The 26776-nt window shown below is 45.6% G+C and overlaps 1 protein-coding gene across 2 annotated transcripts in view; it reads right to left on the bottom strand.

Moving 5' to 3' along the window:
- creg2 (cellular repressor of E1A-stimulated genes 2) overlaps window positions 1-26776 on the bottom strand; it is a 44952-nt gene that overhangs the window by 1849 nt on the left and 16327 nt on the right. For both annotated transcript variants that reach the window (XM_038818683.1, XM_038818684.1), the window contains exons 2-3: window positions 10978-11147; window positions 5492-5605 (exon numbers count right to left, since the gene is read on the bottom strand). In XM_038818683.1, coding sequence (XP_038674611.1) covers window positions 5492-5605; window positions 10978-11147 — 284 coding nt within the window. The remainder of the gene's footprint in view (window positions 1-5491; window positions 5606-10977; window positions 11148-26776) is intronic.

Raw genomic sequence — 26776 nt, 5'->3', positions numbered from 1 at the left:
GGCAAGTCATGTGCCTCTCTGCCAATTGGTTGAGGCTAGTCATGTGACTCCCCGCCGATTGGCTGAGAGGTTGGTAGCTCCGCCTACAAGGCGGGGTATAAGAGCTCGTGTTGGCTGGCAGTCGGTCTTTCTCTGTACAACCACTGCCTGGCTCACATCTAGCGCATTAAAGCCTGTTGTTTGGAACATCACTACGACTCGAGTCCAATTGATGGTGCATCAATTTAATACGCTAGACTTTGAAAATGGAACTACGGATTAAGCCAGAATGCCTCCGGATCAGCCCGCATGCTGCAAAAGCGTCAGCAACTTTTAAACATTGGCTGGCGTGCTTCAACAACTACCTCTCTACTACAGAAAATCAACCAACAAAGGAGCAGAAACTCCACATCCTCCACTGGTGCGTGGGCACCGCCATTTACTCGATGATAGAGGACGAACTGGACTATGATATCACCATGGATCTCCTAAAAGGACACTTCATCAGGCCTGTAAACCAAGTCTACGCGCGGCACCTCCTGGCAACAAGACAACAATTCCCCGGTGAGTCCCTCGATGAATTCTATCGGGCCCTCATTGTCCTAGGGAGAAACTGCACCTGCCCGCAGGTCACTGCTGTGGAGCACACCGAACTCTTGATTAGGGATGCCTTTGTGGCGGGCATGCAGTCACCCCAAATACGGCAGAGGCTGTTAGAGAAGGACGCTCTCAGCCTCACTGAGGCACGGACCCTTGCATCCTCTTTGGAGGTCGCTGATCGCAACACGCGCGCGTATGCCCCTGGCCGCGCGGCAGCCCCTTGGGCAGCGTGGCACAGCCCCCTCACCCCCGCCGATTCGGACCCCCCAGACCTGCGCTACAGGACGCCCAGACAAGCCCTCGGGCCCCCGCTGCTATGTCTGCGGGCAGGCCAAACACCCCCGGCCCACACCGCAGTCTGCAAGAACTGCGGCAAAAAGGGCCTATTCGCGGCCGTCTGCCTCTCTAAGTTGGTCACTACCATTCCAGACAGTCGCGAAACAAGCTGCCTACTGGACTCTGGGAGCACAGAGAGTTTCGTCCACCCTGATACGGTAAGACGCAGCGCGCTCACTGTTCACCCCGTAAAGCACAAAATAGCTCTGGCATCTGGTTCACACTCCGTCCAAATCACCGGGTGCTGCGTAGCGGACCTCACGGTCCAGGGGAGGGTTTTTTAAAATTATAAATTCCTCGTCCTCCCCCGCCTCTGCGCACCGGCATTCCTTGGACTGGATTTTCAGTGCAACCCGCAGAGCCTAACGTTTAAATTCAGCGGCCCTATTCCCCCCCCCTTACTGTTTGCAGCCTTGCGTCCCTCAAGGTCGACCACCCTTCGTTGTTTGCGAACCTCACCCCGGATTGCAAACCCGTCGCCACCAGGAGCAGACAGTACAGTGCCCAGGACCGGACCTGGGACCGGACCGGACCCAGTACAAAGTCTTTTCCACGGTGGACCTTAAGTCCGCCTATCACCAGCTCCCCATCCGCACAAGTGACCGAAAGTACACTGCGTTCAAAGCGGATGGGCGACTCTACCACTTTTTAAGGGTTCCCTTTGGTGTCACGAATGGGGTCTCAGTCTTCCAAAGGGAGATGGACCGAATGGTTGACCAATACGATTTACGAGCCACCTTCCCGTATCTCGACAATGTCACCATCTACGGCCATGACCAGCAGGACCATGACACCAACCTCCGTAAATTCCTCTGAACCGCAAAACTCCTTAACCTCACGTATAATAAGGATTAGTGCGTGTTTAGCACCGACCATCTAGCCATCCTCGGCTACGTAGTGCGTAACGGAGTGATAGGCCCCGACCCCGAACGCATGCGCCCCCTTATGGAACTCCCCCTTCCCAATTCCCTCATAGCCCTCAAACGCTGTCTGGGCTTCCTTTCTTATTACGCCCAGTGGGTCCCTAACTACGCCGACAAAGCCCGCCCCCTCATCCAATCCACCACGTTCCCCCTGTCGATGGAGGCCCGCCAGGCCTTTAGCCGCATCAAAAGGGGCAGCACGGTAGCATTGTGGATAGCACAATCGCTTCACAGCTCCATGGTCCCAGGTTCGATTCCGGCTTGGGTCACTGTCTGTGCGGAGTCTGCACATCCTCCCCGTGTGTGCGTGGGTTTCATCCGGGTGCTCCGGTTTCCTCCCACAGTCCAAAGATGTGCAAGTTAGGTGGATTGGCCATGATAAATCGCCCCTAGTGTCTAAAATTGCCCTTAGTGTTGGGTGGGGTTACTGGGTTATGGGGATAGGGTGGAGGTGTCAACCTTGGGTAGGGTGCTCTTTCCAGGAGCCGGTGCAGACTCGATGGGCCGAATGGCCTCCTTCTGCACTGTAAATTCTATCTATAACAAAACTGACATTGCGAAGGCCACGATGCGCGCTGTCGACGAGCCCCTCCCATTCCAGGTCGAGAGCGACGCCTCTGATGTAGCTCTGGCGGCCACCCTCAACCAAGCGGGCAGACCCGTGGCTTTTTTCTCCCGGACCCTCCACGCTTCCGAAATCCGCCATTCCTCGGTGGAAAAGGAGGCACTGGCCATAGTAGAAGCTGTGCGACATTGGAGGCACTATCTGGCCGGCAGGAGGTTTATGTTTGATAATGCACAGAGGGGCAAGATCAAGAACGACAAGATCTTGCGGTGGCGGATTGAGTTGTCCACCTGCAACTACGATATCTTGTATCGTCCTGGGAAGCTCAACGAGCCTTCTGATGCCCTGTCCCGCGGTACCTGCGCCAGCGCGCAGATAGACCGCCTCCGCACCCTCCACGCGGACCTCTGCCATCCAGAGGTAACCCGCTTCTTTCATTTCTTTAAGACCCGCAACCTGCCCTACTCCATCGAGGAGGTCAGGACCGTGACCAGGGATCGCCACATTTGCGCAGAGTGCAAACCGTACTTTTACCGCCCCGAGCAGGTGCATCTTGTAAAGGCTTCCTGCCCCTTTGAACGTCTCAGCATGGACTTTAAGGGTCCCCTCCCCTCCAACAACCGCAACATATACTTTTTAAATGTGATTGACGAGTACTCCCGCTTCCCTTTTGCCATCCCCTGCCCTGACATGACCACTTCAACTGTCATCAAAACCCTCCACTCCATTTTCTCCCTGTTCGGTTACCCCGCGTACATCCACAGCGACCGGCGGTCCTCCTTTATGAGTGACGAACTGCGTCAATTCATGCTCAGCAGGGGCATCGCCTCTAGCAGGACGACCAGTTATAACCCCCGAGGTAACGGTCAGGTCGAGAGGGAGAACGGTACGGTCTGGAAGACCGTCCTACTGGCCCTGCGGTCCAGGTGTCTCCCAGTCTCCCACTGGCAAGAGGTTCTCCCAGACGCCCTCCACTCTATTCAGTCCCTCCTTTGTACTGCCACGAATCAAACACCTCATGAACGGCTTCTTGTTTTCCCCAGAAAGTCTTCCTCTGGGACCCTACTCCCGACCTGGCTGGCCACCCCCGGGCCCATCCTGCTCCGGAAGCATGTGCGGGTGCACAAGTCCGACCCGTTGGTTGACAGAGTCCAGTTACTCCACGCGAACCCGCAGTACGCGTACGTGGAATATCCCGACGGACGACAGGACACGGTCTCCCTTCGGGACCTGGCACCCGCCGGCGTGCGGCCAAACCCCCCAACACCAACACCCTCCCCCCCCCAACCCAGCGCACAGGAACCCCTTCCCCCGGACCGGCTACCACCAACTCCGAACAGGGGTACGGACACAGGACCACGACCACAGCTCCTGGAGTCACGGACGACCACCGATCCAACGTCACCGGCTCAGGTGCGCAGGTCCGGCAGGACACCGAAAGCACCCATCCGGCTGATCGAGTCAATTTGATGGACCTTATGGACTTTCATGTTCTGCACATGTTCCTTGCCGTTGTTTTTTTTATTATTATTACTTTGGTTATTGTTGTTTTTTTCTCTCTTGTACACTGTGTATAGCATGGTTTTCTTGCACATTCGTCACGGGCCAGTGGGCAGTCATAGTTACCTTGGTACTGCCCGAGAAGGTCTCTTGTCATACTATCAGTTTTCTGGGCCATGCACCCCGCCCCTCCCCGTCTCTCCCGCCACTCCTCCCCCCCCCCGCTTCTTTCTCCATAAGGGGTGAATGTGGTAGTATGGCTAGAGAGATCATATTACCGAAGAACCAGGCTGCCATTGGTACAGCAGCCTCGCTGCCCATTGGCCCCGGCAAGTCATGCGCCTCTCTGCCAATTGGTTGTGGCCGGTCATGTGACTCTCCGCTGATTGGCTGAGAGGTTGGTAGCTCCGCCTACAAGGCGGGGTATAAGAGCTCGTGCTGGCTGGCAGTCGGCCTTTCTCTGTACGACCACTGCCTGGTCCAATTGATGGTGCATCGCTTACTTTCTATTCCCCCAAACTGTAACCCACTTAGCTTTTACACACGAACCACTGTTCCATAAAATTCTCTGAGGTAATTAGAGAGTTCTTTTATCTCAATATGGTCGCCTTTTTTCAGATGGTGGGAAGAGAATTTGAAAATGCGATTGATTTTTGGACTCAATTGAGGCATCAGGTATTCTCATGGATGCAGACGGGATCCTGATGTATATGTGCAAATTAGGATCCTACAGTGGCTTTAGGAATGGATATAATTTTGCTTATGACCTGTGTTACCACTGAAATTCCTAAACTACCCAAACCACCCCGCCTTCGCACACACGCAGCCAAGGCCCATCCCTGTACTATTTTTCAAAATTTAAAGTACCCAATTCATTTTTTTTCTAATTTATCATGGCCAATTCACATACCCTGCACATCTTTGGGTTATGGGGGTGAGATCCCACGCAGCCAAAGGGAGAATGTGAATACTCCACATGGACAGTAACCTGTCCTAAAAACCTGGGGGACATCATGTTCAGATTAAAGGTAACGTGGAAAATTTTAACAGAACTTCTGCTTGTATTGGATATTGTTTTTTGGCCACTTACAACATTTACTGATACTTGCCATGCCTGTGTAACGCTGTGAATGGTAGAAGCTTTTGGATAATGCACATTCACAATCAAAGGAAATTTCAGCATTTAAAAATCAAATCCTGCATCAAAGACCAGATGATTCTTCGTGTGGAATTGTGAATAAAACTGTGTTGAAAATTCAACAAAACCTTCCCCAGTCAAGCCCATTTCTTCACTTGTACAAATTGTACAAAATTATAATGGGGAGAAGAATCCAGATTGATTTATTCTTGTGTTTTAAGCCATTGAGGAAGGCCCATTATTTAACTCAAAAATAAAATATACGAGCACAGCACACTGGGTCTGCAATTACAAAGCACGTCACATTTCATTCTTACATTATAGTTGGAACGGGTATATGTTGCAGCACTCAGAACAAAAATAATGGTATGACCGTAATTGTCTACAGTCACAGCACTCAGGCATTCTACCTGCTGGATCAATATAGTCTGTATGCTTAAAAAGACAAACCTTGAAAACATAGCTTGTTTTGCAAATTCAATTTCATCACTGGGCACAGTCACCACTTGACCGGTAAGAGTCAGCCTGGCACACCTCGAGTCTTCAAGCTCAATGAGATTCTGTCTATACATAAATGAAATACAGAAAGTGAATAGACAACAAACTAAACAGCGTTTGAAGTAACCATCAGAGAATTCTTGCTTCATGAGATTATCATTCAGATTGTATTATAGAACAGTAAAGCCTTGGTCTACTTGAATTTTTCCACCATCAATTCATCCACTATTTAAATTCCCATCGCAGCACACCCAATTTGGCAATAACTGGCTTTCCAGCTTTTCTCCCTGTAACATTTTCAGACTCAATCCACAAACTACACCCACGGTCTACTTCTGATAATCCAATCATTTCTTGCACAAAAATATCAGCAACAACATAAACAACACAACAAACTGATGTTTTTGCTAGTTTAAACTAGGTTTGATCTGTTCAGCTGCTTCTCATCCTCCTTTGGATTCTACTCCCTTCCTGCTCAATGATCTCTGCCGATTTCTGTTTGTTTCCTATATCTACTGACACTATTCATCCCGCAGAACGTTTCTGTTACTCTTCACTGGATTAGCTTGGACAGGCTCCTCAAACTCAGACTGCTGCTCATAATAGTCCTTGGGATTCTCCGTCGGCGGGATCCTCCGCTTCGCCGGCAGCGCACCCATGCCCGGGTTTCCTGATGGCATGGGGTGGTCACAATGGGAAATCCCATTGGCTGGCTGCGGGAACGGACAATCCCGCTGCTGGCGGGGCGTGCTGCGGTGGAAAACTAAGCTGGCAGGATGGAGATTTTTGCCCACAGAGCTGCAGCTTAGATCATTGAGACAACCAGCCCTCCAACCTCTCAATGCCCCAGCCTGGAACCTCTCTCTCTTTCTCTCTGTACCCATGTTGATCCGAGAATATTTCATCTCTGTGGTGTTCCTCCAATTCCTTGACCTCCATTCCCACTAAATTGCTGCCCAGTAGAACTTTCATCTGGGCCTCCAAGTTAGCTAGCATTATAATAATTTCCTTTCCTCAGACACCAGCCTTCCCTTCAAAAACTTCACCCTTAAAACTTATGTTTTCATAAACTGATGTTTATCTTCAACTTCCCTTTGCATTCAGCTTTACCTCTTCACTGCCTCTTTGTTCTGTCAAACTATTCATCAACATCCAGTCTTGGGTACGTCTTAACTTCCTCCATCTAAACATTGAGGCCATCTCCTTTGTCTAAAGCTTCTTCACTGATGATTGAAATCTCCTCTCAGCCATTCCCTCAAAGTTTTATTAACTTTGCTACTCTGGTTAACTCTTGAGTTAAATTTCTAACCCTGCATTTCTGTTCTCTGCATCACTTAAACCACATATGTACATCTCCAGTACATAGTTTGCCTCCATCCTACCTCAGCCCAGATGCCTCTGAAACCTTCAGACTCGTCTTTGCCACATACAGATTCTATTCGTCCAATACTCTCCTTGAAGATCTCCCATCCTCTACAAATCCTCTTTTTAAAAGTCTTATCCAACTTACATATCGCGCCCATCCTCACTGATCAACTTTGTTTCGTCTAACATCATAAACTTAAAAGTATTGTTCCTCCATCCCTACATTGCATTGTGCCTCCTGATCTCTGTGACCTCCTCCAGCCCTACAATCTCTTAACTCTGGAATACTCCATTTCCCTGATTCCATTCTCTCATGCAACCACATCCGTTTATTTTTCAGAAGCTATGCCTTCTGCTCTTTACATCCTATTTTCTGTGATCTCCTCACTACCTCTTGCTTTAAGAAAAGTGGTAGGTTTTGAAGAATGTCTTAAAGAGAGGTAGAGTGATGGAGAGATTTACAGAGAGAATTCCTTGGCAGCTGAAAGCATGATCACCAATTGTGGAGCAATTAAAATCAGGGATGTTCAAAAACCAAAATCAGAGAAGCACTGACATCAGAGTATTGTAGGGCTGGAGGAAGTTAAAAAGACAGTAATGATGGAGGCCACAGGCATATTTGAAAACAAGGATGGGAAGTAATGGGAGGTCAGCCAATAATACACTGGAAAAGTCAAGTCTAAAGGTAACAAAGGCAAGGATGAAGGTTTAAAGCTTTTATGTACAGGTTTTTGGAATATTTCTTGTGCTTCGTTTATTGAAGAGAAATTGCATAACCTCATATCTGCCTGATTAGTATTTGAAACAATTTTGTTCACCAAATAAGATTCAATTAAATGAAGTTGGTGGCAATCAGATTTTCATGAACTTTCTGTTCTCTATTCAGATTTGATGAGTGACACCAGCAGTCACAAGATAACATTCAGCATTGCTGTGCCGCTGAACACATAAAGACACCCTCTTAGTGCCAGCTCTGAGCTGGGTTTAAAAGTAAAGGGGGGCTAGTTTTAGATTGTCACACAAACATACACAACAGTTGCAGCAGATACATTGCATGTCCAAAGTTAAAATGAAGCAGCCTGAACCTTTTTTGTGTTCAGGTCATATTCGAATGCTGTCAGCAAACTCTCAGGCTGGAGCTGACTGGCAGGTTGGGCCAGGAATGACAGCCAATCCTAGAGGTGGAGCACGGGCCAGCAGTGGACCACAGTATTTTTTGTGAAATCAGAAAGGACACTCCTTTTTCTCCTAGCCCTACAAAAACTCAGTCCCCACAAACATTTCTGAGCTTTTAAAGACCACAGGTTATGCCTCTCACTGCCTGATACAAATGGGCAAATGTGTATTGCACACTCCAGCCCCAATTTTACCTGATAATTGCAAATTTGGTCCCTATTGTTACTTATACAGGACCTAACTTGCTTATTTCAGCTACCACCTGGATGAAACAGGCAAGCATGCTAATTGTCCATTTCCAAATTGCCTTGGGCCTCAGAAGAGATGTGCAAGGTGCCACCACTCTCCCAAATGACAACTGCTGATTGTCTGTTTCTCACCTGAGAAACAGCCAGCTAACAGTTGAGCATCACTCCGAACAGATCTGCAGGACTTTTAAGCATTTGACAATTGTAATGTGCCATTGTGACCACATTTAATTGTAATTTTTCTCCAACAAGTTAATTAACTTATTTGATATTGAAGACATTTGACCTCTAACTCCAACAAACATGTCAATGCCTGCATCACTATAACTTCAGGCATTTGTCTACCATGTAAAAACATTCTGACATGAGGAATTTTACCTCCAACAGGTTGTCTTAATTGACTTCCTTTGGTAACTCAATCCATTTGTTTATTGCTAATTATATTAAATAATTCAGACCAAATTCTCTACCGTCTCATGAGCTAATTTCTAAGTTACGTTGCTTAATCTTTCATCCCTTTCTTAGTGTGAACAGTTTATTTGTTATTAACTTTTACCATCCGCTTCATAATTTTGAAAACTTTTTGTTACTTCAAATACTCTTTCCTAATGAAAATAAACTCAGTAATCTCCAATCTTCCTCATAAATAAAACTCCTGGAATCTGATATTATATTTCTTGCTCCCTCGGGTGATAATATCCTTATATTAGAGTGACCAGTAGACAGGAGTTAGGAGGAATAGGCCATAGGCCTGTTGAGCCTGCTTTGCCATTAATTATAATCATCCACTTTCCTGCCCGCTCCCCATATCCCTGAGACACCAAAGATCTGTCAATCTCAGCCTTCATTATAGTCAAAATGGAGCATCCAAAACACTCTGGGGTAGAGAATTCCAAGGATTCACAACTCTGTGAGTGAACAAAACGTCTCCTCATCTCACTCCTAAATGATCAACAGCAAGTAGTACTCCAGCTGGGGGCTAAAAAGAAAAACATGAAAACAGACCATTCAGTCCAACTAGCTGTCTAAATATGTTTACCTTCAAAGTGGTGCTTTGTAAAGAAAATGTGTGATCTATTTTAAATTGCACTCTGTTAAGACTGTGCTTATGTTGATACTTTCACTCCAGCAACACAGTGGACGTATGTTTCAAGGATTTTTCCTACAATGACCACCTTTTCTTGACAATTCAACTAGTCAATGTTCAATCCAATATATGCTCCCTATATGGGGTATTGTTTCCATACTAATTATTTCTCCAAATCGAGCTGAGGTTGTTTTCCACTGGCCAATTTTCTGAAATGTATGTCTTCTAAACATATCAATATCATTCCTTGTGGGGCGGCACGGTAGCACAATGGTTAGCACTGCTGCCTCACAGCGCTGAGGACCTGGGTACAATCTGGGCCCCGGATCACTGCCTATGTGGAGTTTGCACATTCTCCCCGTGTCTGCGTGTGTCTCACCCCCACAACCCAAAAAGATGTGGAGTGGAGGTGAATAGGTCATGCTAAATTGCCCCTTAATTGTCAAAAAAAAATGGACATTCTAAATTTTTTTTTTTTTAAATCATTCCTTGTGATTTGGTTTGCCTTTTACTCTTAATTCCTTCTTCAGGTGTGAGTGATACTGTCATTGATTTGCCATCCCTACTTGCCCTGAGAAGGTGTTGATACAACTGAGGGTAGTTAAGAGTCAACCACTGCAGACTGGGACTGCAGACACATTTAGATCAGGCACGGTGTGGCCAGGTTTTCTTGCCTCAAGGCTTTTTGAAAACTTAATCTAACATCCATTGCATTTCATTTGTTCACCACGGCAGTACTCTTCAAGAAAGTTGGCTGTCTGTGATTTCTCTTCCCTGAATAAACATGACCCTCCAAACCCATGTATAGTAATTTATAACTTTCAAGATGCAGGAAAGTATATATTATTAGTTTAAGATGAGGGTTAATCCATTTGAAAGGGAGAAGAGTAGACTGTAGTTCAAGCCTACATACTATCAATCTTTCACAATGACAGCAAAATACTGCAGATGCTGGAAATCTGAAATAAAAACAGAAAACGCTAGAAGGAATCTGCAGGTCTGGCAGCATCTGTGGAGAGAGAAACAGTGTTAACGTTTCGAGTCTGTTTAACTCGGTTTCTCACAACCATGTGGAGTTTGCACATTTTCCCCGTGTTTGCGTGGGTTTTGCCCCCACAACCCAAAAGACATGCAGGGTAGGTGGATTGGCCACGCTAAATTGCCTCTTAATTGGAAAAAATTAATTGAGTATTCTAAATTTATTTTTTTAAAACTCTGTTTTCACCTCCAGAGATACTGCCAGACCTGCTAATTCTTTCCACCGTTTTCTGTTTTAATTCACAATGACAGCCTTACATGAGATTTTCTTTCCTCCCCAAAAGGCTGATATTTGTTGCATTTAGTTTACTTTTCAATCAATTATTTCCAGAAAATGGCCATGACTGCAGGGATCTTGTCATCAATGCTCAACGTTTGGATGATTTATTTTCTGCTCCAACACAACGCAGTACAATTTTATAAATTTCAGGAGGAGGAGAATAGATCAGGACAGAAACAGAGAAGTAGTCTGGGGTCAGTTTGTGACCCTGTATAGTTTCATGAAGTTATTGAGAAGAACATACCTGCAGTAATCTGTCTCAGCCTCTGATAACGTTAAAGAAGCACTGGAGTTGTTCATCAAATCTGAAACTGTAGGGTCCACTGGAGAGACACAGAAAAACGGAATACCGGTACTGTTGTCCAGCAGGCCATCACTGATTGAAAAAATGCTTCCAAATGGCATACCTTTGATCTGGAAACAATTGTATATCCTTGTTATTTTCAGAGAAAAGATTAAAGTTTAAATAAAAGCTGGTACCATTTTATCTGACGCAAGAAGAGTCCCATAACTGTTCTTCATCACCATCATTGGCCATGCTCAATTGCTTCTTAGTGTCAAAAAAGTTAGGTGGGTTACAGGGATTGGGTGGCGGCCTGGGCTGAAGTAGGGTGCTCTTCGGTACTGGGGAAAGGGCTCCATAGGTATAACATTACTAGTCTGGTGGGGAGGGTGAAAGCGGATCTGACAAGGTGGGATGGTCTCCCTCTGTCGCTGGCAGGTCGGGTACAAGCAATTAAAATGAACGTGTGCTGCGATTCTAGTTTATTTTTCAGTGCCTGCCAATCTTCCATCCAAAGGCATTTTTTAAGGAGGCCGAAAAGATGATTACCTCGTTTATACGGGGGGGGGGGGGGGGGGGGGGGGGGGGGGGGGGGGTGGGGGGAGAGAATATGGCTAGATTAGGAAGGTGCTTTTGCAGAGAGGATGGCAGTCAGGGGGGTTGGGTCTTCCGAATTTACTATATTATTACTGGGCTGCGAACATGGAGAAGGTGAGGAGCTGGATTAGAAGGGGGGGGGGACTCCCAGTGGGATAGAATGGAGGAGAGTCTATGTAGGGGGTCGTGGCTGAGGGTGTTGGCAATAGCGCCACTTCCAATGGCCCCAGAGAAATAGTAAGAAGTCTTACAACACCAGGTTAAAGTCCAACAGGTTTGTTTCAAACACGAGCTTTCGGAGCACGGCTCCTTCTTCAGGTGAATGGAGAAGGAGAAGGAGCCGTGCTCCGAAAGCTCGTGTTTGAAACAAACCTGTTGGACTTTAACCTGGTGTTGTAAGACTTCTTACTGTGCTCACCCCAGTCCAACGCCGGCATCTCCACCCCAGAGAAATACTCAGTGAGTCCGGTAGTAGTCGCAACATTGAAAATCTGGAGGCAGTTGGGCCAGCACTTAAGCTGGGGGCGGGGTCAAGGGAAATGCCGATTCGGGGGAATCACAGATTTGAGCCAGGGGAGTGGGATGGGAGTTTTCATAGATGGGAGGAGAAGGGAAACAGTGAAAGGATTTATTCCTAGGGGGCCGGTTTGCGGGATTGAAGGAGCTAGAGGCGAAATATGGGTTGGGTCAGTGGGAAATGTTTAGGTATACAGTGGCGGACTGGCCAGGGTGTCAGCTTGCCCGATGGCAAGTGGGCCCCTGATGAAGTGGGCCCCCTATATCAAATAAAAATGCAATAAAGAAACAAACCCAGACAACTGTTTTAGTAATAAAAAGGAATAAGAAAAAAAGAGAACAAGACACAAATAAGCAGTGCATGAAAAGGAACGAAGCAGGGGAGGTAGTGGAAGGATGTGGAATAGAGGGGCCCGGGTCAGGCATAATTAAGGAAATTCCATGTTTTCAGCAAGAGTGTGTGAATTTAAAGATAAAGTTACAATTCGTGATTTGAGATGGTCGGCAACTTCAAAGGATATCAAGCAGTAGTCTTGGTTCAGCCGGTACATCGGGCTGGGGCCCGGAGAGCCAAGAAGGGGCCCGTGAATCTCTGAAGGGCCCTTAAAAATTATAATTAATTAGATAAATAAATCTCCAACTCCTTTCCTGAGATTTGTATTCTAACTTAATAAAATATAATTGTTTTTAAAAAGAGCAATACCAAATAAAAATGCAATAATGAAACAAACAAATAATCACTCAGTGTATGAAGGAACGAAGCAGTGTTAAACGGATGTGAAAAGGAGTGGGGGGGGGGGGGGAGAAGGTGGCTAGATTAGGAAGGTGCTTTTGCAGAGAGGATGGCAGTCAGGGGGGTTGGGTCTTCCGAATTTACTATATTATTACTGGGCTGCGAACATGGAGAAGGTGAGGAGCTGGATTAGAAGGGGGGGGACTCCCAGTGGGATAGAATGGAGGAGAGTCTATGTAGGGGGTCGTGGCTGAGGGCGTTGGCAATAGCGCCACTTCCAATGGCCCCAGAGAAATACTCAGTGAGTCCGGTAGTAGTCGCAACATTGAAAATCTGGAGGCAGTTGGGCCAGCACTTAAGCTGGGGGCGGGGTCAAGGGAAATGCCGATTCGGGGGAATCACAGATTTGAGCCAGGGGAGTGGGATGGGAGTTTGCATAGATGGGAGGAGAAAGGAAACAGTGAAAGGATTTATTCCTAGGGGGCCGGTTTGCGGGATTGAAGGAGCTAGAGGCGAAATATGGGTTGGGTCAGTGGGAAATGTTTAGGTATACAGTGGCGGACTGGCCAGGGTGTCAGCTTGCCCGATGGCAAGTGGGCCCCTGATAAAGTGGGCCCCCTATATCAAATAAAAATGCAATAAAGAAACAAACCCAGACAACTGTTTTAGTAATAAAAAGGAATAAGAAAAAAAGAGAACAAGACACAAATAAGTAGTGCATGAAAAGGAACGAAGCAGGGGAGGTAGTGGAAGGATGTGGAATAGAGGGGCCCGGGTCGGGCATAATTAAGGAAATTCCATGTTTTCAGCAAGAGTGTGTGAATTTAAAGATAAAGTTACAATTCGTGATTTGAGATGGTCGGCAACTTCAAAGGATATCAAGCAGTAGTCTTGGTTCAGCCGGTACATCGGGCTGGGGCCCGGAGAGCCAAGAAGGGGCCCGTGAATCTCTGAAGGGCCCTTTAAAATTATAATTAATTAGATAAATAAATCTCCAACTCCTTTCCTGAGATTTGTATTCTAACTTAATAAAATATAATTGTTTTTAAAAAGAGCAATACCAAATAAAAATGCAATAATGAAACAAACAAATAATCACTCAGTGTATGAAGGAACGAAGCAGTGTTAAACGGATGTGAAAAGGAGTGGGGGGGGGGCTGGTTCACCCGGGCCGGACATAGTTGGAAATCCACATTTTCAGCAAGAGTGTGTGAATTTAAAGATAAAGTTACAGTTCGTGATTTGAGATGGTCGGCAACTTGAAAGGATATCAAGCAGTACAGAGGGCTGTGAGGTCACCGAAAAGGAGAAGCGGTACCTTTGACCATGAATCATGAGGTTAAAGATATTGAAGTGATAAGCCATGATCGGTAAACTCAAAGGGTTGCGACTTGTAACACTACACTGGTATCAAACTGGACATGTTAACTTTGGTCGTGGGACCATTCTTAATGTCTTACTATAGTCGGACCAAACTTCTAAGTTTCAACAGTTGTCTCAGTTGCTTGCTGGTGTGAACACTGGACAGTGGATTGTCTCCTCTTCTGAAGCTGCATAGGCCACAGTAGTATTGACTAATGAACATAGCCTATTGAAGTGTAAGTAAGTTATTTTATATTTTTGATCAAGTAGGGGTTTATCTGGCGTTCCGTCAAGTTATTCTTGCAATCATCAATATTCATTTTTCCCAATGTGGGCTATTTTTAATTAAGTTTTTATTTCAGGAATATTACCCCTACCAGCATGGAAAAGAAAAAGCATAAATCTGGGTCACTAAAACGCAAAGAACAAAAAGAAGCAGAAAGGAAGGAATCAGCCAAGCGATGCAGGCCTATTACAGAGTTTATAATACCACAAGCACAATCCACATCAATATCCAGTTCTGCAACAAATAATCAAGAAGCAAGAAACAATGCTCATGGTGATGATGCAATGACATGCGAGTTACAAGAACAGAGAAGAGCTACTTTGAATGTAGAGACAAATACAAGTGCATCCATTACTAATCAACCCAGGCCCAATATTTCTTCTGGCTTCCTTGTTCCGGTATCTGTACTGCCTGTAGTTGCAACATCTGAACACATAGCTTCAACTAGTGACAGGGAATCAGATATTCCTTCAAGCATAAATGACTTGGTTTCTGAAGCACATCCTGTAAATGAACCTACGCAAGAAAATGAAAGATCAATTACTGGAATCTTCCAATATCCATCACGAGCAAAGCTAAAACAGTTTTTTGCTGAACATCCACTTCAGCCACTTGATGATCTGCCATTTGATGCTCGTTTGTATGAGAGGAAAATTATGAATTACTCAGTCCCAAGAAAATGGCTAACATATAACAAAGAAAATAGATGCTTATATTGTTCATACTGCTTAGCCTTTGAGTTTCCCAACACTTGTAATCCATCACACTTTGTACGTGGCTTTAGTGACTACAGGAATGTTAGCCAGAGCTTGACTTTACATGAATCGACAACAACACATGTCAGAAATGCTCAGCAATATATCAGTGTGGTTAATGATGGCACCTTAGATATAGTTTTTGCAGCATCACTAATTAAAAGGAAAGAAGAAGTATTGAAGCAGAGAAGTATTGTCATGAGGATTATAGACATCATAAAGATGTTAGGCAAGCAAGCACTTCCTTTTCGAGGTGACAGAAATGAATCGGCCTACACTCTAGATAATGAGGTTCTGAATCATGCCAATTTTTTAGCTACAGTGCAGTTGATGGCAAAATATCACTCCATTATGGCAGCTCACGTTTCTGCAGTGCAAAACAAGTCTAAACAAAGAATCAAATGATTAGAGCAACAAGGAAAGGCTCAAAGTAAAGGCCGTGGTGGACTTGTTACATACCTGAGTAAAACAACTATAAACATGTTAATCAAAATTATGAAGAATATGATACAAGAAAGAATTAGTCATGAAGTTTCTCAAGCAAAATATTATTCTATTCAGGTTGATTCAACACAAGACAATTCATCCATCGTTCAGTTTAGCATTATTATTCGGTATGTGCTTAAAGTTATTATCTGTGAGTGACTACTTTCAGTTGTGCCAAGTAATGATGGTACAGGACAGGGACTTTTTGATCTATTGATTGAAACATTACAGCATCTTAAAATTGACCCCAAAAATGTTTATCTGATAGCACAGATGGCGCTGCAAGCTACCATGGCCAGTATAATGGTTTACAAAGTAAAATTGCTGATGTTGCTGATCAACGTGTTCATATATGGTGCTATGCCCATGTCTTGAATTTGGTGATAACTGAAACAACAAAATGTTGTGTGCCTGCAGTTTCTTTTTTCGATTTGCTCCAGAATATAGCAACTTTTGTGAAAGCATCATACAAGAGAATGGCTGTATGGATAGAAGTTGTTGGAAAACATCTAGGACAAGAAAAAATGAAAGGATTAAAGCTAATTGGTGAGACCAGATGGTCAGGAAAATCCAATGCAGCAACAACTATATTTGGACGTTTTGATGATGCCGCTGCCAGTACTTTTGTAAATCTATTGACATGCTTATCAATGATACAAGATTCAGAAAAGTTTGATGCAAAAACAAAACATGAAGCAAATGTTTTACTTCAAAGTCTTCTAAAGTTTGAAACCATATTGACAGCATTTACTTACTTGTATATATTTGAAACTACAACCCCGTTATCAAGTTATCTACAGACAAGTGGTTTAGATATGTTTACTGCATGGAGTTTGGTAGATTCAGCTACAACAAAGTTGAAGGAACAGACAAGAACATTTGATAACGTTCACAGCAAGGCTTTGGAATTTGCAAATAAATGTAATGACAGGATTTCACAGATGAATATGGATGAAAATCAAACATTGGAAATTGATGCGTTGGAAACAACATTGCCAGTTAAGAGGCAGAGGAAGAAGAAAAGAATGGCAGATGAGCTTATTGATGATGAAAGAAATTCCTCAGATTCTCTAGCTGATTTTCGAGTAAATGTGTTTAACCTAATAATGGATCGCATTGTCCAGTCACTAGAATCACGCTTTGTACAACACAAACAGTTGTATAAAGATTCTTTGATGTTTGTATTTAAAATGTTGAAGGTTGTTTGGGGGTTTGTGGGCGAGCCGAATTGTTGGCCAGGGAATTGACATTGTATTTGTTACCGTTGATTGTTTGTTGGTGGGTGTAAATATGGATGAAAATGTGAAAAAGGAGAATAAAAATATATATTTTTAAAAGTAGGGTGATCTTTCCAGAAACCAGTGCAACCTTGATGGGCCGAATGTTAAAGAAAATTAAATTTCTTTAATTCAGAAAATTGAAGAAAAAACAGAGATCTATTTGAATACTGGGCTAATACATTTAAGAAAAGTGGATTGCGGATGTTGCAAGCTGTGTATAGTTCAGTAGGTCTCATGAAGAGGTGATGAGTCTTGTTTAGTTTAACTGCAAGTATTTATTATCCACTCATAACTGTGCACACATATATAGGGCTGGATTTTCCACACCCTGACGCCAATATCGCAGCGGGGGCGGAGAATCCATTTTCCGCAAGGAATCTGGACCAGTGTCGGTTCCCCCATTCTGCGGGCCCCAAAAAGAAGTGTACACCTGGGACCTACCTGTGGCCATTGCCAGAGGCCAGCTCCACCGTTCTCAGCCCCCGACCGGCCGAAGTCCCAATGGTGTTGAACTAATGTGCTCCAGCCGATCGGGACACTCGTGTGGCGGCTATAGACTCAGTCCACAGCCGCCCTGGTCAGGGGCGGGCCGATCGGAGGCGGGGTGGCCTTATAGGTGACCGGTAAATGCTTGTGCGGGCATTGCAGGTTGGGTGCGCGGCCGATTGGGGGGTTTCTTTTTTGAGTCCAGCTCCGCAGTCCGAGTCCGCCAAGGAGCACGGCGTGGCCGCTGGAGGCTGCCGCTCCGCCCCGGAGGTGCAGGGGCCCGTATCTGCAGCAAAAGCTGCGAGATCTACTCTGGGTCCCTGCTAGCCTCCTGCAGGGCTAGGAATTTGTGTCCATTTGATGCCAGTTTTTCTGGCGTGAAACTGTACCGTTTTGATGCTGGCATGGGGATAGCGTCCCAATAATGAAGATTCCAGCCCACAGTGTAAGCTCTAAATTATCAGCTGTCTTAATGCTTGCCTCTACACACTTCTCTGTCCAGCCCAAGACTGCCCTCTAGATTCAGGTCATCTATTCCTTTCTATCAGGATTTTTCAAAGTGCGGGTTGCAACCCGCAGGTGGGTATTGGGAGGGTTGCCGAGCGAACAGTTGCAGCATTCCGATCGTGGGGGAAGTTCACAACTGTCACGACTGGCATTTAAATTGAGAATGCCGGCCATGACCGGCCTTTAAATGGAACGATGCAGCCTTCTGGCCAGACGCAGCAGCAGAGAGCAGGTCACGCTTTCCAAAGTGTCCTATGTGGTTGTAATTGAAACTCATGCTGAGAATGTCAGACATTGGTCATGCCCATGGTGACTCTTGGCTCCACAGATCAAGCATGGTCAATCACCCTCTTCTGGCTGGTTAGCATTAGGAAACACCTTCCAAAAAGTTAAATAAAATCAGGAAAGTTTGGAATTCAGGAACTACAGTTCCCTCGGGTCATCTACACGTCTGCCAACCGGGAAATAGCCACTCGTGCAGTTTAGGTTTTTTCATGATCTTTGAGTCTTCTTCATATGTGCCTGCTAGGAAATGGATAGACATGCTCATATAGTCTTTTCACGTTCTTTGGGCTGGGAACTGATCCTGTGCACATGCGCAGAAGCAAAGTAGTGAAACTGGAAGTCAGATGATCTGAAGTGGCATGCCATTTGAGAGAAGGTGTCTCAGGAATAGGTCACGGGGAGGGGGGCAGGGAGAAAGTCTCAAACTAAGAGGATTTCAGGCAGAGACAGAAACAGAGATCAGATATAAATCCCATTGAATCAAGATAAACAAAAAGCAAGAAAAAAATCTCCAAGTTAAGAGAAAGAACTGCAGGCAACAGACTTGAGGCAAAGTGGGATCAAGAGAGGCTCTGAAGATCCAAAAGGGCAGACAAAGGTTGGTGACTGTGCCCATGGGCTGTCAGGGCTAAGGTACCTTTTTGGAGCAGTGGTGTTCTGCTTGGCATGGCTGAAGGTCTGAAAGTGTACTTGAAAGGTGAAGCCTGAGTGTACACGGAGCTCCAGAGGAAAGGAATTGCAGAAGGTGCGACTGAAACCCTGGATGTGGATTCTTATTGAAGGCATCAGAGTAGGAATGACATTTGGCAAAATTCCAAGGCAAGTTCTTTAAATGTAGAATTTGAAAACCCTCATGAGAAAGACCCTTCAGTGAGACCAGTTTGCACATATGACATTGAGAAATCCATATAATCTGCTTTGATCAGATCTGCCATTCACTTCGGAATGTGGTGAGTCTGACCACAGTGCATTGAATATCAGAGTATATTTTATCTTTCTAGATTTGTATGTGTCTGTGAAGATATAGCTTGGGTGAAGGAATAATGAATATTTGAATGATTTTCTTCTGTTTGCATTGAGATCTTGCCAACATTTTCGTCTGGTGTAACATAGTTGACCGAAACCTTCCGGACCAGCCCACCCTGGGAAGTGCCAAAGGCGGGATGGATAATTTGACAGAAAAGCAAAGGGTCCTTTGACCTCAGGTGGTAATTTTCAGTCCCAGGGCGGGTGGGAATGGAGAATACACCCATTCATTTTCTTGTTCAATAGATGGTTTATTCTTCGTGTTAAAAGTTCATCAACTGACTCCTGTTTATTTCTTCAGTAACTTACATCCATGGTTTCTAAAAAAAATTAAGTTGGGATCTATCAAACCAGGTTTCAAATTACGATCTGACTTGTCCTGTCGCAACAACAGCTGGGATCATTATGGGCAGCACCGTAGCACAGTGATTAGCACAATTGCTTCACAGCTCCTGGGTCCCAGGTTTGATTCCTGGCTTGGGTCACTGTCTGTGCGGAGTCTGCACATTCTCCTCGTGTGTGCGTGGGTTTCCTCCGAGTGCTCCGGTTTCCTCCCACAGTCCAAAGATGTGCAGGTTAGGTAGATTGGCCATGATAAATTGCCCTTAGTGTCCAAAATAGGTTGGGTAGGGTTATGGGGCTTGAGTGGGGTTCTCTTCCTAAGGGCCGATGTAGACTCGATCGGCCGAATGGCCTCCTTCTGCACTGTAAATCCTATGATTCTATATCAGTTAGGGTATTGTTTCCCTTGGCCTGTAGTGTTTCTGCTCCTCTGCTGTTTTACTACCTGGTCAATGAGGGTTGCTCTGTGCTTTCAGCACAGTGGGCTAAACAGCTGGCTTGTAATGCAGAATAATGCCAGTAGCGCGGGTTCAATTCCTGTACCGGCATCCCTGACCAGGTGCTGGAATATGGTGACTAGGGGCCTTTCAATGTAACTTCATTGAAGCCTACTTGTGACAATAAGCAATTTTTATTACTTTCAGCCCTTTAAGGTGAATCTGTGCCATGAATGTATTTTGGATTGCCTGACAATATGAATGGCAATTTCAATGGTCAAATCTTCTTTCGCTGGAAGCATGTCTGAGAATGCATTATCCTCCACTCTGACAATTTTATCCCTGATTAGCTCTAATCACAGCCTCCAGCCATTCTGTTCAGCACATTAATGAAGATGCCTACAGGTTCTCCTGACAATTGGACACATTTAGTAAACTTTCCTCTTTCAAGGATCATGTCACAGCTCAGATTAAAATACATGCCAAATGATTTTAAAGCACTGTTGAATTTTGCATGGCTTCATTGATTGCTTGTCTAGCTATTATATGGCTGGTTATTGGCCTCACCGAATAAAGCACCGTTAACCTGTTCAACTTCTGTCTGTTTATCCAGATGGAAGGAAGCATTACTCTAGAAATCTCTTTCTCCAAAGTCCCCAGTGTTGTGACTGGTTTGGGTCTTTGATGAGTCTAAAGTGGTCTGGTCAGGGAGACTTTAAATCCATAGTTATTAAATTTTGAATGTACCTGTAGCTTTAAGTGTTACCACTGCCATTTGCTTCTCAATGAGGTTTCACGTGCTGTTGGTTTTGGCCAGCTCCCACAGTAATAGCATTTGCAATTTCTGTGTTTTACTTTTGCAGCAGTGATTCCCTGGACTGATTTTGAGTCTTCCCCACAGTATTAGGTCGTGAAACTGTCCAAACCTGGCTTTTGTTATTAACTGCTGATTATCAATTATTTATTTATTTTGATTGGCGCAAAACCAGCTGTCATCTGTTCAGGCTCCGACTTGGAGTGCACTTTAAAATGGCAATTCTGACTGATGCTGACTTAAAAGCTTTTTTAAAAACTCAGTGTGGCCAAGAATGTAGCTAATCCCGTTAGGTCTTCTGACTTTGTACTCTCCAGGTATTGAAGCTGGATTTCCACGAGATTCAATGGACTTTACTACTGCGGTGTAGAGTTCTTTTGCGCCTCTTGCTTTGGAGCTTTTATTTGGTGATCTCGTTCTGCGCTTTTTCTTCTGGTGCTTTTCACCAATTCAGAATTCTGCTTTTTGAATCTTCCAGGTGTTAAATTGCTTCTCCAGTCTCTGTGAGGTTCTGTTGATGCCACCATGTTGTAAGATGCCGTGTGTAGTTTGGTAGGTCTCATGAAGCAGTTCCGAGTCTTGTATAGTTTAACAGTAAGTGTTTATTAACTACTAGTAACTTTGTACATAAATACTGTATAAGGTTTAAGCTAGGAGCAGTCTCCAGTCCTGCCTCTACAGATATCTCTGTCCAGTCCTAGACTTCCCTCTAAACTTGGTTCTTGTGTTCCTTTACATCACAGTGTGCGCAGTACTGTACCCAGTCACACATTAACCCTTGTTATGCCAGGCTCCTATTATACAGAAGACAGGATCCACCTCAGATGTGATGTTCCCAGAGTGGGCAATCATGCCGATAGTGTCTAAGATCATAGATCATAGAATTTACAGTGCTTAAGGAGGCCATTCGGCCCAACGGGTCTGCACCGGCCCTCGGAAAGAGCAACCTACGTAAGCCACACCTCCACTCTATCCAAGTAACCCCAACTAACCAGCACATCTTTGGACTGTGGGAGGAAACCTGAGCACCCGGAGGAAACCCACGCAAACGCGGGGAGAACGTGCAGACTCCTCACAGACAGTGACCCAAGAGGGGAAACTGGGACCCTGGAGCTGTGAAGCTATAGTGCTAATTACTGTGCTACTGTGTCGAACCATTATTGTGTTGCCCGAGGAGGGAAGGTATGTGTCTTTTTCTTTGTTGCATATTTTCTGTAGCAAAGTGACACTATGCCATTCTGCTAAGAGTATAATAATAATTATTGTCACAAGTAGGCTTCAATAAAGTTATTTTGATAAGCCCCTAGTCGCCACATTCCGGCGCCTGTTCGGGGAGGCCAGTACGGGAATTGAACCCGCGCTGCTGACATTGTTCTGCATTACAAGCCAGCTGTGTAGCCCACTGTGCTAAACCATTAGGCGGCATGGGAGCATGGTGGATAGCACTGTTGCTTCACAGCGCCAGGGCCCCGGGTTTGATTCCCGGCTCGGGTCACTGTCTGTGCGGAATCTGCACGTTCTCCCCGTGTCTGCGTGGGTTTCCTCCGGGTGCTCCAGTTTCCTCCCACAAGTTTCGAAAGACATGCTTGTGAGGTGAATTGGACATTCTGAGTTCTCCCTCAGAGTATCCGGACAGGCGCCGGAGTGTGGCGACTTGGGGATTTTCACAGTAACTTCATTGCAGTGTTAATGTAAGCCTACTTGTGACACGAATAAAGATTATTATTATCTTTGCCACTTTGGGTCTTTCTTGTGTACGTTTTCCAGGTGTTTTGTCTTGCATTACTTCTTTCTCCAAACATTCTCCTCCTGTTCACATAACATGTCCAAAATATGAGCTTCCTTGATATTATTACCTCAATTCCTCTTTACGCCAGTTTTCTCAAGAACCCACTTGTTTGTCCGTTTGGCTGCCTATGACCGATGTAATGTTCAACTGAATCCTTTCATTGCGAATACACTTATTTGAGCGTTGTCACTCTTCCAGGTGGACCAGCTTTTACAGCCTCACGAGGGCTTTCGAAAATGAGTTGTTTGTTATAATGGGGATTATCTGGCTCCTCCATACTCTTTTAAGTGAGTTCATAATGTCCTTGAGGGTGACACCCAATCCAGGAATGAATAAATCAATATGTTCTTTGGTGGACTCTATATCTTGAGAGATGAGTGACCCAAGGAAGTGGAAGTAGTGCCGAGGTCAATGCTGGGTGATCCATCCATTAATCCGAATCGAGCCTTCTTTCCAGCCATCCCCGTTTTGTTTGTCTTGTCAACATTGATCAGAAGATTGTATTTCTGGGTAACTTGATCAAGCCATCTTGTAGCTCCTCCACTGAGTTAACGAGAATAACATCGTCAGGATATCAACGATTCAAAACTTGCCTCCTGTCAGTAAGTATTCAACTTTTGTATCTATTGGATTCATGTTTGGCTTAAGGCAGAACTAAGAATCCAATAACCAACCTATTACCACAAGGCTTTGTAGCCTCATAAAATCCAATCGGGAATGGTTGTGAACAACTAAGCAAATACATTTGCAGGCGACTCTACATACAGTGCCATCTTCAACCGTGGTGCAGCATAATATGTGAATGCAAGAGACATGGCTGAAATGTTTGCTAGTGTCTTCATCCAAAATATGTCCAGTGGCCTATCGTGCTCAGCTTTCTCCTGAAATCACTGCCAATTTCCCTTTGCTAAGTAGGTCATGCAACATTTATGTGGAAGTGGGGTCTGCTGAACGGCCAAGCACTCATGCAGCTTAGCTGCAATATTGATCACAACCATCATAGATTCTGGTGTCCAGCCAATTCAGTTCACTCCACATGACCTTACGAAATGTCTTGAGTGTACCAAATGCAGAAAAAGCCACAGGCCCTGACAACAATGAAAAATTGCGCATAACTAGTTAGCCCCTTAACTAAGCTGGGAAACTACATTACTGGTATCTATCTAACCACTCCTCCAATAGCAATGCAGCCAATAATGGCTAACAAAGGAGGGTAATATCCACAGCACCTTCAACTGCAACACACACCATCACCTGGTTTGCCATCATCAACGCCTGATTGGTGGATGGGGGAGGGGGGCTTCACCTGGGCCAGAAGCGTAACTAGATCTGCCACACCAACACAATGATTGGGTGGTCTTGAAGTGTGACAGTCCTTGCCATAATGGAAGGAATTTTTATAAATTCATTAATTCACAGAATGTGGGCACTGTTGGCTCGGCATGCATTTATTGCCATTCCGGATTCTCTTGGGAAAGTGGTGATGATCCACATTCTTGAACTGCTGTAATCCACGTGGTGTAGGTATATCCAAAGTACTGTTGGAAAGGGCTGATAAGATTTTGACCAAGCAACAGTGAAGGAACAGCAATATAGTTCCAAGTCAGGATAATGTGTAGCTTGGACAAGACCTTGCAGGCTGTGGCGTTCCCATGCACCTGCTGCCCTTGTTCTTCTAGGCAGTACAGATCATGGGTTTGGAAGGTGCTGTCTCAGGTGTCTTGGTGATTTCCTACAGTGCATCTTGTACATGGTACACACTGCTGCCACTGTATGTTGGTGGTAGAGGGAGTGAATGTTTGTGGATGGGGTACCATCAAGCGGGCTGCTTTCTCCCGATGGTGTTAAGCTTCTTGAGTGTTGTTGGAGCTGCATTCATCCAGGCAAGAGTATTCCATCAGTCTCCTGACTTGTGCCTTATAGATGGGCGGATAGGCTTTGGAGAGTCAGATGGTGAGTTACTTGCTGCAGAGTTCCCATCCTCTGCCCTGCTCTTGTAACCACAGTATTTTATATGGCTAGTCCAGTTCAGTTTCTGGTCAATAGTAATCTCCAGGATGTTGACAGTTAATAATTGAGCAATGGTAATAGCATGGAATGTCAAAGGGAGATGGTTAGATTCTCTTTTTTAGAGATTGTCATTGCCTGGCACTTGTATGATGTGGATGTTACTTGGTAATTATCAGCCCACGTCTGAAGCCCAGATATTGCTGCATATGGACACAGACTGCCTCAGTAACTGAGGAGACACAGATGTCGCTGAACATTGTGCATTCATCAGCAAACACCCCCACTTCTGGCTTTATGATGGAGGGTAGCTCATTGATGAACAAGCTGAGGGTGGTTGGGCCAAGGACACTGCCCTGAGTAACTCCTGCAGCGATGTCCTGGAGCTGAGATGATTCCCTTCCAACAACCACATCAATCTTCCTTTCTGCTCGGGATGAATGCAACCATTGGAGACTTTTCCCCGATTTCCATTTTGCTGGGGCACCTTGCTGCCACACAGTTTAATGTTGCCTTGATGTGAAGAGTAGTAATTCTCACTTTATCTCTAGTTCATTCTTTTGACCATGTTTAAATCAAGGCTGTAATGAAGTCAGGAAGTGAGTGACCCTGGCATTACTCAAACTGGGAACAGTGTACAGGTTATTGTTGAATACGTGCCACTTGATAGCAAAGTTGATGATCCCTTCCATCACTTTGCTAATGATTAAGAATAGACTGATTGGCGATAATTGACTGGCTTGGAGTGTCCTGCTTTTTGTGGACAGGACATAGCTGAGAATTTTTGCCAGGTGGATGCCAGTATTGTGGTTAAACTGGAACAGTTTGGCTAGGGACTTGGCTAGTTTTGGAGAACAAGCCTTCAGTACTATTGCTGTAACGTTGTCAGGGCCCATAGCCTTTGCAGCATCCAGTGTCTTCAGCCATTTCAGTTCTCTACCCCAGAGGGCCATGAAAGCTCAGTTACTGAGTATGTTTTAGGTAGACATTGATAGATTTCAGATTAACAATAATATAAAGGGTTTGGAGATAATGGGCGCGATTCTCCGCTCCCACGCCAGGTGGGAGAATCGCGGGAGGGCCGCTCTGGCACCCCCACGATTCTCCCACCCCCCCCCAAAATGGCGTGTCGCACCGCTTGGAGAATCGTGGACCGCCGTTTTTCACGGCGACCGCCGATTCTCCGACCAGGATGGGCTGAGCGGCCTGCCATTCCCTACTGGTTCACGCCGGCGGCAACCACACCTGGTCGCTGCCGGCGTGAACATGGCGCCAAAAGCTGGTTTGTGGCTTGTGGGGGGCGGAGAGGGGAGTGAGCACCACGACCGTGCTTGGGAGGGGACTGGCCCGCGATCGGTGCCCACCGATCGTCGGGCCGGCATCTCAAAGGGACACACTCTTTCCCCTCCGCCGCCTCAGAAGATCAAGCCGCCACGTCTTGCGGGGCAGCGGAGGGGAAGACGCCAACCGCGCATGCGCGGCTGACGTCATTAAGCGCCGGCCGCGTCATTCTCAGCGCGCCGGGCCATGACGCCAGCGACAAAGCCCTGCGGCCGAGATTTATGGCACGGCCCTCCTAGCCCCCCGGGGGGGTGAGAATAGGGGGCGAGGAGCAGCCTCCGACGCCGTTGTGAACCTCTCCAGGTTTCACAATGGCGTTGGGCTTTGCGGAGAATTCCGCCCAATGTGGCATTGAAGTGCCCGATCAGCCATGAACATATTGAATAGTGGAGGAGGTTCGACGGGCTGAGTGGTCTACTTCTATTCTTTAATTTCTTAATAGCACATAGAGTGAATCAAATTGGTTGAAGACTGGCATCTGTGACAAGGGATTTCAGGAAGAGGCTAAGATGGATCATCCACTCAGCACTTTAGGTTGAAGATGGTTACAAATGCTTCAGCCTTATCTTTTGCACTGATGTGCTGAGCTCCCCCATCATCAAGGATGGGGATGTTTGTGGAGTCTCCTCCTCCAGTAATTTGTTTAATTGCCCACCACCATTCAGGATTTGACATGGCAGGACTGCAGATCTTAGATTTGATCTGTTAGTT

Source organism: Scyliorhinus canicula, chromosome 14 (assembly GCF_902713615.1).
Source record: "Scyliorhinus canicula chromosome 14, sScyCan1.1, whole genome shotgun sequence".
NCBI lineage: Eukaryota > Metazoa > Chordata > Chondrichthyes > Carcharhiniformes > Scyliorhinidae > Scyliorhinus > Scyliorhinus canicula.
The sequence above is the reverse complement of the archived record's forward strand: the minus strand, read 5'-3'. Positions and strand labels throughout refer to the sequence as shown.